Genomic DNA, 12,574 nt, shown 5'->3' with positions numbered 1-12,574 from the left:
AATCTCCCTTCATCGTCTGAGTTCCCCATAACGCGTCCTCAATGCTTCTACATCGCTTATCGTGACTTTTGGGGTGATTCAGACACTTATCGTGGCCTTCCAAAACATAATAATGCTTTCTGAGCTGTATTCTGGGCTTCTACCAACTTGATGGTCATCTATCAGGCTTTACCAGGTCATTGATTGTCATACTCCCACCCGCAACGCTACTTTCTCGCGTTACGAATGTGGATGCGACTTGGGCAGCCTTGGCACTCCTAAGTGAAACGCCAGAATGCCGTGTCTTAAAACTTAATCTTAACTCGGATTTTTAACAACTTAAAAGTATGCAAGGCGATAAACTTTGATAACGCTTAAACTTGAGGGAACTTAGCAACTTTTATTCAATCCAACAGAACTTATTACAAACACAAGCTTATACTTCAACAAATACTAAATCTAAAACTTCAGGCTCTCAACGCCTGGCACAACTCTTAACGCTTGCTTTAACACCTCATTGCCTGGCATATCGCCTTAATTTTCATAACGCGGTCTTGACGACTCGCTTACCTGGGGAAGGGAAAACTTAGAACATAAGCCAAATCCTTAGTGAGTGACAATTTTAGGAAAACCTTTTGGGAATATGAGGTCATGCATAAAACCCATTTTACAAGAACGTTTCACAATGGCTCATTTCGTGCCAAAACATTAAGCACACATTAGCCTTTACTTATTCCTCTTTGCCTTGACAGTGAACTTCCTCAAGGCGTAGACCACTGTGGTAACTCATTTCACCATTAGTATCACCGCAAACCCTCGTTTAACACCAGTTGCTTATGCGACAGGCTTGAACACAGACGACTCAACACGTTCAGTCATCCTTCTACCAAGCGATCCACTCAACGCAAGACAACCTCTACTCTTATGTGCACATAATAGCTAGCTCATGATAGGAATAAAACTAATGGTGCATACAAGCATCACAAGAAAAACATACTTTAACTCATACATAAACTTTCAGCGGTCAAGCTTTTCATATTAAACATAAATCACATTACAACATGTATTATACTTTGCATAACACCAACATGACTCGACTTTTGAAAGAAAGCTTTGCAAAACTTAGTCATTTTCTTTAGAAAAGTCACTCACGAAGCCTAACTTTCTTTATGGAAAGCTTCTTTGCTATTTCACGAACAAAGCCAAATTTGCTATTTCACAAAACTCATATTGGAAAACTTGAGAACTTTTATTAAAAATATATGGAAAACTTCTTTTCAAAATATAGAAAATTGGGATGTCCTAAACAGTTATGCCATAACATAATTGTACTATCATAATTGTCTTCAGAATCATCAAAGCAGATATGCTAAAACTTAATTCCTTGACTTTAGACTTGAGAACATTTAGTACGTAGAGATCCAAGGATTCCTTAGCATTGCCAATCGTCTTCCTCAAATTTAAATCCTGAAATATGCAATTATGTGAGTGGAAAATTGCAATGCAATTTTTCATACAAGTTAGTTTACTTGTGTAATTTTTTTTTATCGGAATAGGTTTCACGAGTTGTTTCTCAGACTTCGCTGACAGTTGACAAGAGCAAAACTCCTTCACCGATCTTTGTTGTCATGACATCACCATGTTATTTTCTGCTTTCCATGTTTTGTATTTCTGATCAATGTGGTCTGAGATTGGAGTGTTGCTTGATAGATAATCTTTCTTTTCTTTTCCACATATGAACTTCATGGAGTTTTGTGAAATACCAGGTCATCTAAAGTCAATAGTCGTTGGTTGTGGATTTATTCTAGTTTGAGTCTCCAGCCGTTGAATGTAGTTCACCCAATTGTTGGACCAACTTTTGTAATTCCATGATTTTTCTTCTTCGCGTGTGGAACAAATTCTAACTGGTTGCATCCTATTGGCATTCCCTTTCTCTTTTCATCTTGGATATTTGGGTGTGCAAGATTTTAGATTCGAGTGGGTTTTTTTTGAGCGTGTTTAGTTTTTATTTGTATTTAGCTTTCTACTGAAGTATTGTCTTTGAGTGGCTTAGGGTAGCTTGTTATTTTTCTGTTTGGGTTTGGTTTTAGGTTGTCATCATATTTATTTTGTCCAAGTATAGTCTTTGTTTTAATGTTAGCCTGTATTTATCTTTAGTTCCTTTTGCTCTTAGTATAATACTCTTATACTTTGAGCTTTAGTGTCATTTATTATCATTAGTAAAGAGGTTTGTTTCCATTTCAATAAAAGAATATCATAACAGATTGTGACCATGGGAGATACTTCCTTCCATTCAATTTGTGATTAGTAGTTTGGTGTATCGCCCCTTTACTAATGTTTGAAGTTAAGGATGCCATGAAATATTAGGTTTGTAAATATCGTAGAGGAATACTTCTGGTTCTTACTTGGAGAACAAAGGAAGAGGAAAGAAAAAAAAAATTATGGAAAAAAATTGGTTACCAGGCCCGAATGGAGGGATCAGACCTGAAAAATTATAGCAGTTGCAGGCTTGATCCCACTGAAAACTCCCAACCCGAACTTGAGTTGTTGAAAAATCCTCCAAATCTAACCCAAATAAAATAAAAAAATAGGTGACTTGCTCATACGTATACAACTTGCTTAGATGAGAAGAATCCGAAAGAATTTGGCCGACCGATTTGTTTCAGATGCGAATAAAAAAAATGATGAACTCAATTTGTTGGATCGATCCAAATCTGATCCAACAAACCTGATTTGTTGGAGTACATACAAATTTGATGCCATTCGTGGAGTCAAAGTTGGTAAGGCTTGAATGCTCCGATTTGCTTCTGACTTAAAGCTTGGTCGATTGAATGATTACTTGGCTTCAAATGTGAAGGTCCTAGTTGCAGAAAAAGGTAGTTGTGTTATCTAAAGTAGTTATCTTCCCAATCATTATGTTATGCTAGTTGCGATGAGATAAGGCTTCGTGAATGGTGTTAAGAATAGATGTGGAATCAAGGGACGTAATAAAAGAATATGTTGGTGTGGATAATTGATGATATGAAACAAATGAAGAAACAAGGTACGTACACTGGTGTTTACCTTTTCGAAGGGTAATGGGAAGATCATCAGTTTGTCCTGGATTGTATGTTGAAGAAGGCATTAGTGGAAGACACATGTGCCTCAAGGTTGTTGTGGAAGGTGTCGGGAGTATAATTGAGGAATCAATGGATGAAAAGGAAGAGACTCAGAGGAAGATGAAGTAGATGACGAAGTAGGAGAGGTAATCTCATAGATAAAAAGTTGTTCTCCTCCTAACACGGACTCAATGGTGATGGACTGAAGGGCATATCCTTGAGAATTGAACATAAGGAGAGACAAGTACCTGTTAAAGTAGGATAGTAACAATGATACCCCTTTTGAACATGCAAATAACCCAAGAAGATGCATTTCAAGGATTTTGGATCTAACTTAGTACGATGGGGACAAACATCCTGAGCAAAACAAACGCAACCAAATACCTTCGAAGCAATAAGAAACAAAGATTTGGTGGGAAAAGAAAACGATAAGGAATCTCACCATTAAGAACAGTTGAAGACATTCTATCAATTAGAAAGCAAGCGGTGGAAACAACATCAAACGCTAGATACAAGGTGTATTCTTCAAATTTCTTCCAATCTGAATAGGTTGCAATGGAACCAATTGAACAAATTGACCGAAAAAGAGTACCCGAGACGAACCCAAAAGACGGAAGACAAAATGAAGCTCCCAGGTGTGGCGACGTTGTAGGAAAGTATCGGCTGCATGTGAGGATGTGAACTTCACATGGTTGTTTTCCAATGAACGACAAAGGTAGGCAGAAGCAGACAATGGCTGCGCTCCTCGTGAGGTGGATGGTGTCGACAAACGACCTCTCGAACTCGATGACGTAAACTTAAACCCTAACCTTATGGGAGCGTCCAACGAAGATTTGAAACCCTAACCTTATGGGAGCGTCCAACGAAGATTTGAAACCCTAAATTCTCTGATGCCATGTACTCAATATGTTGGAGTAAAATATTCTCATTATAATTCAGAGTAAAGTGACACATATATAGGGAACATAGAAATCCTAAGCGAGGTATGTACAATTACAATAAAGGACAGATATAAATATAAACATGTATTATAACACCTATAGTAGTATTTGGAGGAGAGAAATAGTAGAATCTTTTATTCGGTCATTTTATAAGGTCTCCCTTTTCTAACCTTTTTAAAACCCTAAGGTGGATCATTGTCCTGATAACCAAGAAATGAATATTGTTATCTCTGGTCACTAATGTTTTTGCAGCTTTTGGACTATGTTTTATTTATTTCCCCTTCCTTCCAGACAGCATTGCTTTCATGTTTTTGAGTGAGTAGTTATTTTATCCTAACCCATTGGAGATCTGACTCTAAAATATTCTGAAGGTATTTGAGGGATTTTGAAGTAGAAACTATCGGATTGAAGGATACATCACGGAGATGTTCTGATGCCAATTGTGGAGCTAAACTAAGGGATACAGTTCTTGACTGGGAGGTACTTTTGTTATTGGCCTTCTTGTATTTTTTAGATATGAATGAATTCAGCTGGTCACCTTTCATATTTTATGCATTTTCAAGGTTTGGTTCCATTAGTTGATAGTTTTAGTATTTTCAGTCTGTTATAATTCTTATCTCTTTGGTGCTCATGTTAATGATATTCTGTTTGTTTTTTTTTTCCTGAAAGTACTATATTCTTTCCTCTAGTTTAGAACTCTCAAGAGTGACATAATAGAGCACTTGACTTAATATTCCTATTCTTTTTTGTTCTTTTTATCACTAATAAGTGTTAAGAGGCAAAGTTCAACGAGTCTTTATTTTTTGTGTTCTGTTGTGTTTTTAGCTTCCACAGCAATGTGGACTTTAGAGCAAATGGAAGGCTAGTTGAAACTGTGGCCTTCCACGGAAGTCCAGTTTGGAAATTGAGGAAGTGGTTGGTTCTTTCTCAAAATTTTTATACTTTTGATGGTGGTTAACTTAAGACTCACTTTTTTAGGCCTCCATTGGAACCTTTTCCAGCTTGTTTGGGAGTTTTGGTTGGGAAACTTTTTGTACAAATATGCAAATTAGGAAAACATCTTGGTAACTTAAGATCTCTCAGACTCTTATGGTATGAGTATGACCAAAAGATTTGTGGAAGGAACATGTAACCTTCTGGTACCAAATGTAATTCAGGTATTCCACGAGTTTTCTTTCATAGTCATACACATGTCTTATCCAAAGAATTCAAGAGCTTCTGAGAAATGACTTGAAAGTTGAAACCTATCAGCTTAGTCATTTCCTTCTGCAAGATTAGCAAAGAATTTAGTCGACTGTCTAGAGAAAGAACTGCTCTTATGCCTGATGATTATCAACTATGGGGACTGTCATATTTTAGATGCCTCTTTTACTGCTTTTGAAGCAGTTGGAGAGTGTATATGCTTCAACAAAGTGATTCTAAAAGTGGGCTTTGAAAAGGTTGATAAAAGTAGATTGGACTTATGTTGATCCAACCTTTATATCTGTAAGGCTTCATACAAGGTGGTGCAAACAGATTTATGGTGTTTGTTTGACTAATTTTTACATCTCTATCAATGGAAACCAAAAGGAAAAACCATTGAATCAAATTTCAAATGTGTTTCTAGCAAACCATGACAAACTGTTTATGACATCTGACCTCTGTATAAATGCAGGATGCATTGCCTCCAAAGGAGATGAATCCAGCTGAGAGACACTGCAGGATGGCTGATATTGTATTGTGTCTAGGGACGAGGTAATTAGATTGTTAATGTGGTGGTTACTAATTCTAAACATAAAATCTGGTTCTAACTATTAATATAATTAGATTATTCTTAGACGATATTATTCTGGAGATATTTGATATTATTTCTTTAAGTGTATTTCTCTATGGTTATATATAGGCTTGTATCTCTACTAAATAATGAATGAAATATAGATTAATTCCATAAAATCAACACTAACAACTCTGTTTGCCGAAATAAGCATGTGTCTATACTCTATGTCCTTTTCATGTGATGAAACGAAACTTGTGTCTTGTTTTCTGTTATCCACAAGAGTTTGTATATTTTAGTCTCTGACAATGTTGCTAAAGTCCATGATTGGAGATTATTCTCGTGGATGCAGTCTTACTGACTAGCAATCGGTCAGTAGCTTCTTCCTGAAGTATTTTGAGGAATTTGAGGTGATTTACAATATTATATTGTTAACATGATTTCAAGAGGAAATGGACTTTTAGCTTATGGTTTAAATCTTCTCTATGGTAAAGTTAGTACCATTGTGCTTGTATAGTTCTATCATTCGGTTATCTGTAAAGCATTTTGTGTGCCTACTATGTAAGTTTATATTTTCTGGATCTTTTTAATGGTGATAGGTATAATTACTATGTGCAGCTTGCAGATCACTCCAGCATGCAACCTTCCTCTGAAATCACTTCGTGGTGGGGGAAAGATTATAATTGTTAATCTTCAGGTATGTCTCTTATTTCAAGCGAATATAGGGCTTGTTCTTTATTTTTCTTTTTTGATGAAATTTATAATCATCATCATCAACATCTTGGTGGATAGAAAACCAAAAAATGATAAGCTTTAAGACATAGAAAGGTGAGACATGCCTCCTCTAGTTGTTAGATGGGATAACACATATTATACCAAAGGAAAAAGTATCACTTGTTTTGTTGGTCAACATCCCTCTTTGTCCTATATAAATTATATTTCATGTGTATCTTTAGAATAATTCTCTGGAGGTTTTGCCTTATAAACCGGCGGCAAACAGTAACAAAATGCTACCAATATCTTTGGGCCTAAATACAAGTGTTATGGTCATAAAGATGTGTACATATTTTCTTTTCTTTTATTATGATTTTTAATATGAAATGAGATGTATAAATATGTATACATCAAAAGAATCCATAAATTTTAAACGGAAGGTTTCATGCCAAACTATCATTTAATTTTGAGAAATTATTGTTTGCCTTCTCCGACAGAAAACACCAAAGGATAAAAAAGCAAGTTTGGTTATCCATGGTCGCGTTGATAAGGTATTGTTTTCTTTTTTCTTTCTTTCCCAAGCGCAGTAAAGAACTAAATTTTACCATTCTTTTCTGTTGATTATTTCCTTTATTGTTAATATTTTCATTGTATTTAGGATATATTTGTGTATTTATTTTTATCTTGTTTGTATTTTCCTAATTTATATTGGGTATTTCTTTTATTTAAGAAAACCCTTTTCTTTCTAGGAGAAAAACATCTTTTTATACATGATATCGAAGAAGAAATTACATTGAAGCGCTAAAAACAGTCATTTTCTAATAAACTAAAAAACCCTAGTTTGTGCTGCCACCGACCTCCATCGTCGTTTCCGGTCCTTTAGAGCTCGCCGGCCACCACTTCTTCGTCGGAATTGCTGGTCTCCTTTGCCGCTCAGGTTTAGCTCTTTTTTGCTCCTTTTTTTCTCGGGTCTTTGAGGGTTTTGCTACTTTTTGTTGGCTGGCCAAGTCTGAGCCACTTCCGTCGTGTCTAGCTGCATTCCACCGCCGCCGCTGGATTTCTCTTTATTATTATATTTTTTTTGAAAAGGAGACAACCTCTTTATATTAATATAATAATAATGAGACAAAAGCTCATAGTACAAAAGAATTATACAATGAGCATATAACCATGGATCATGTGGTGCACCTGAACATCTCAACTAGTTTGACACCCCATAGCACCCTAATTGTATCCAATCAAACTAAAACCAAAAACAAAGGAGTAATGTCCAAAGGCAAAACAAAAACTAAAGAAGTACGGAGAAATAAAAATTCAAAGACAAGAATAGAATAGACTATTGACAAGGTGACCGAATAGGCGTAAAACTTGCACTGAGAAAAACTCGAGATCCTTGGAGAAAGAACCCCACGAAGAGACTGAAATGTGGTGATTCCACTGGGGTCTTATGCTAAGAAGCTTGCTCCGAAAATATCTCTGAAATCTTTCCAAGCACAATTTGACAACAATACAAACTAGTTGAGAAAAAGCAATCAAAACCAGGTGCTGAAAGGAGTCACTAGTGGCAGAGCATAGGTGTAGACTGAAGGAGACAAACAGTGTCCAAAAACCAATTTCCAAACATAGATTCACAACTTTTATTTAGAGGAAGGAAACAACTCAACAAATTTCCAACAGGATTCAACGACCACTATCTTTGATCAATTATAACCCTTTCTTTCCACTTTCCAGTGTTACTCAAGCCCCAAAGGAATATGAAATTCACTCACTTCTTTAACCTTCAAGATTTCTTGAGAAAGAAGTTCCAGAAAACTACTTTTTGTTAAACAGCCAAACAACTTCTTCTTTCGCAAGTCATACTGACGGCTGGAAATCGTTTTGCCAAACTTAATTACCTCCAAAAGATCTAGGCTCCAAAATGAACTTAGATAAGAAATAAGTTATAGTCAAATACACCATTTCTTTATGATCATACAAAGAGCAATAGAGGGGAGGGAGGATCAGCAGGTGCACCCAGACATCTCAACTAGGTTGACACCTCCTTAGCGCCCTCAACACATCCAAAAAGCGACAATACAAGATCAAACAAAAAGCCAAACAAAATGATAAAAATAATCTGTCCAAAGCAAAATCATAAATCGAAGGTAGCAGGCCAAGAACAAAGAAGAATAAGAAGAATAAGCCTTGATTGATTGAGCAAAAAACTGTCTGAAGCAGAGGGCTGATCCGGGAGTCCGGATGATCAAGAACTTCAAGGTGGGGAGGCTGTAAAGGCTGGCCAATATAACACTATTCTGCGTTGAAGTTCTTCTCTTTCATTACTTTTTCTAAAAATTCCAAATCCACTCTGTCGAAGGCCTTTCCAAGGTCTAATTTAATGATCCATCCTTTCTTTTTTCGGATTCTATAGTCCTCCACAGCTTCGTTTGCTATTAAAATAGGGTCCAAGATTTTGCGCCCTTCTAGAAAGCCACATTGTGATGGAGCAATAATAACTGACATTGCTTTCTTTAATCTTTCTGCGAGAACCTTTGCAAACAACTTATAAATTAATGTTGTAAGACTTATTGGTCTAAAGTCTTTTATCCTTACTGCATCTTCTTTCTTCCTGATTAAACAAATGAAGTTCTCTTTTACACATGCATTTAACCTCCCATTCTCATAAAACTCATTAAAGAGAGTAAGGCAATTATCTTTGAAATGATCCCAAAATCTGATTAAAAATTCAGCTGTAAAGCCATCTGGTCCAGGGGCCTTATCTTTTCCAGTAATTGAAGTGCAGATTTTATCTCGGACTGACTGAATCTTGAATAGAGTCTTGTATTTTGTTCTGCCGAAACCACTGACCATTCAAGAGGATTAGGAAGAGATCCAGCATGAGGGGATTTTGTGTAGCTACTTGTAGGATTCAATGGAGAAACCTTCAATTCCATTAAAGGAGACTGTAGGAGTACCTTGGTCATCAATCAACTCTGAAATCAAGCTACGTCTTGTTTTGGCAGCAAGGAAGCGATGGAAGAATCTAGAACTTTCATCTCCCAGTTTTAACTAATTCAGCTTACTTTTATGAATTAAATCTCTTTCCTCTCTCCTATAAATTTCTAGGTCTGATTTAATATACAATTTCAGAATGTTGTCTAAGGATGATATATTCAAAGATTCTTCCTTAATTTCTTCATTTGCAAGAGCTTGAAGCAAAGATTCTTCCTCATTTTTTCTGGCTCTTTCACCTTCCACATGCCAAGATATCATGGTGCTTTTTAAACTTCGAAGTTTTGAATAAATGACAAAACCAGCCCATCCTCGATAATTTATGGAGGTCAAGGAATTTTTTATAATTTGGCAGCACTGCTTATCAAGCAACCTAACTGTTGCAAAAGCGAAATGGAGAGGCGCCCTATTCAAAAGCACTGACTTCTAATAAGATGGGGAAATGATCTGAAGCGAGTCTTTCTTTTTGGGAGGCTTTGGTATCGACGAAGGATTCATCCCAATCAGCAGTTATTAGAAATCGATCTAGCAGAGAACGTGAATCTGACCTTCCTTCTCTTGATCATGTGAATTTGCTGTTGGATGATGGAATTTCTAGCAGCTTTGCCTCTCTAATGAATTTATTAAATTTTCTCATTCCCCTTGTTAATCTTTCTACTGGAAATCTCTCTTGTAACATTCGAGTGATGTTGAAATTAGCTCCCAAACACCAAGCTCCTGTACAGAGGTCTGAAAGAAGAGAGAACTCCAGCCAAATTTGGTTTCTATCTCGATAATGTGTGGGTCCATAGATGTTTGAAATCCAACATGTTTTTTTTTATTGATTGTGCTGCATTTTACTGAAAGAGAATAGTCTCGTTTCAGAACTTCAATAATCAACAGCTTAGATTCATCCCCCATAATCAGTAAACCTCCTAATCTGCCACTAGCTTTAACAAATACCCAGCCAATTCCTTTTGAACTCCATAGTGCCTTTATAATACAACTGACATCTCTTCTCTTTTGGTCTTCTGAATCAATACTCTTTCTGGATTAGCTTTCTTCAAAAGATTTTTAATAGCCAATTGTTTTGATTGGCCCATGATTCCTCTTGTGTTCCATGATATAATCTCCATCTTTGCTACCTCTGTCTTATATTAATTCAATTTCACATGCTGCCAAGAATGGAACCAACTCTTGAGGGGGAAAGATACTCGCTGACCTGCACAAAATTTCTTTGTCTGGGGAGGAAAACAATTTGGACCGAGAGAGTCACTATCCTCTTGTTTCTCTGTCTCTGTTTGAATTATTTCTTCCTCAACTGGTTCAATTTTTGCACTAACGCTGGTGACTGATTCAACTTTCATAATCTCATCTTTTGGGTTCCCTACTTTTTTGAGAGAAGTTGATGCAGTAACTGCAAAGCTTTCAATGTTGTCGACCTGTCACCTTACTATGCACCAGATTCCTTCTCTTTAGCTCCCTAATCTTCACTCAAGGTCGAGTTTTATCCCAGAGGAGGGCTTAGGAATTTTTATGAATAATACTTTTGATGATGATTTATTAATGAGAGGAGAAGCCTTTTTATAGGCGGGAAGTTTACAAGAGTTGTTAGAAGTTAGTTATTGTAGAACTAACTTGGAGTTGAGTTAGTTTATTTATAACTAACTCAAGATACAAGATTAGTAACTCAAGATACACAAGTTTTAACTAAAGAATAACTAATCCTAACATACAAGAATGGTAATTCATGATACTCAAGAATTAGCTAAAGAACTTAAAGAAACATCAAGAAAGGAGGACGTTCTACATCAAACCCCTCCTCTGGGATAAAACTCGACCTTGAGTGAAGATTAGGGAGCTAAAGAGAAGGAATCTGATGCATAGTAAGGTGACAGGTCGACAACATTGAAAGATGGGCTGATTCTCATTGTTAAATTTGATGGTATGGGGTTCCATCTCAAAACCAATTGGCAATTAGAGGAGTAGCCCACCTATCTTATATGGAGTATGAATGCTCTTGGTTTTTCCAATGTGGGATTCTCAACTTCTCCAATACTCATGTTTGCTGGGAGGTCTACTCGGTAAGCATTGGGGCCGAGTCTTTCCAATATTTGAAATGGACCCATGCGCTTGTTGGTCATTTTGGAATGATGACCAACATGTAGTCTTGTGTGAGACCCCCAATCATACATACGTATGTTAGGAAGGGTAAGAAGGGAAACTCACCAACATGTAAGGAGAGAGAATGAGTGGGAAATAAAAGAATGTGCAGGTGGGTCCCACTGGGTAGGAATTTGAGGGTGAGTATAAATAGAATGATTGAGAAATAGGGATAGGTATCTTTTTGGTTATCTTTTAAGAAAGGGAGGCGGCAGCAGCCGATAGGAGAGGGGTATCCTTCTTGTGGAGGGTGCTGGTATGTTCTTGTTGTTCATTGTTCTTGTTTTCATTCCTTATTGTAGCTGTAACTTTGGGCTATATATATAAATAAAGGATCACAGGGTGCTGTCTCTGTTTAGCCATAGTTGGGTATTTTATTAGAAAGGGTGTAGAATCCTAACATCTTGACCTCCCCGCAGGCCCCACTCTCACAGTCTTTTTCTATTCCCTGATCATTTGCTTTTTGGGCTTTTACCATTTTGCCCCTTCTTTTGTAAGTATGCACGATAGGAGGTTTTACAATTACTTCCTTTATTGTTAATGTTTTCATTGTATTTAAGATATGTACATTTATTCTTTCCTTATTTGTATTTTCCTAATTTGTATTGGGTATTTCTTCTATTTAAGAAAACCCTTTTCTTTCGAAGAGAAATAATAGAAAAACACCTTTTTACACATTCTCATTCATTTGCAATACCCAGAAACATGAAATTGTATTCATGCTATACTTCTCATTTGAAGTCACCATCTATAAATATGTTAAATAACCTACTGTTCATACTTTCAACTCTAAATCATAAATTAATATTTTTCTTGTGCAATCTGATCTGTCATAGGTCATTGCAGGCGTAATGGAGATCCTAAATATGCAAATTCCCCCGTTTGTTAGAATTGATCTTTTCCAGATTATACTTTCTCAAGGCTTGAGTCTTGGTAACTTCTCCTAAATTTATTTG

The 12,574-nt window shown here is 36.4% G+C and overlaps 1 protein-coding gene across 7 annotated transcripts in view; it reads left to right on the top strand.

Annotated features, from left to right (window-relative positions):
* LOC101212255 (NAD-dependent protein deacetylase SRT1) overlaps positions 1-12,574 on the top strand; it is a 57,695-nt gene that overhangs the window by 17,616 nt on the left and 27,505 nt on the right. For all 7 annotated transcript variants that reach the window (XM_031888900.1, XM_031888899.1, XM_004148876.3 and 4 more), the window contains 5 exons: positions 4,390-4,498; positions 5,673-5,752; positions 6,390-6,468; positions 6,983-7,036; positions 12,455-12,551. In XM_031888900.1, coding sequence (XP_031744760.1) covers positions 4,390-4,498; positions 5,673-5,752; positions 6,390-6,468; positions 6,983-7,036; positions 12,455-12,551 — 419 coding nt within the window. The remainder of the gene's footprint in view (positions 1-4,389; positions 4,499-5,672; positions 5,753-6,389; positions 6,469-6,982; positions 7,037-12,454; positions 12,552-12,574) is intronic.

Source organism: Cucumis sativus, chromosome 7 (assembly GCF_000004075.3).
Source record: "Cucumis sativus cultivar 9930 chromosome 7, Cucumber_9930_V3, whole genome shotgun sequence".
NCBI classification, from domain to species: Eukaryota; Viridiplantae; Streptophyta; class Magnoliopsida; order Cucurbitales; family Cucurbitaceae; genus Cucumis; species Cucumis sativus.
Note: the sequence above shows the minus strand (reverse complement) of the source record. Positions and strands in the feature narration are given on the sequence as shown.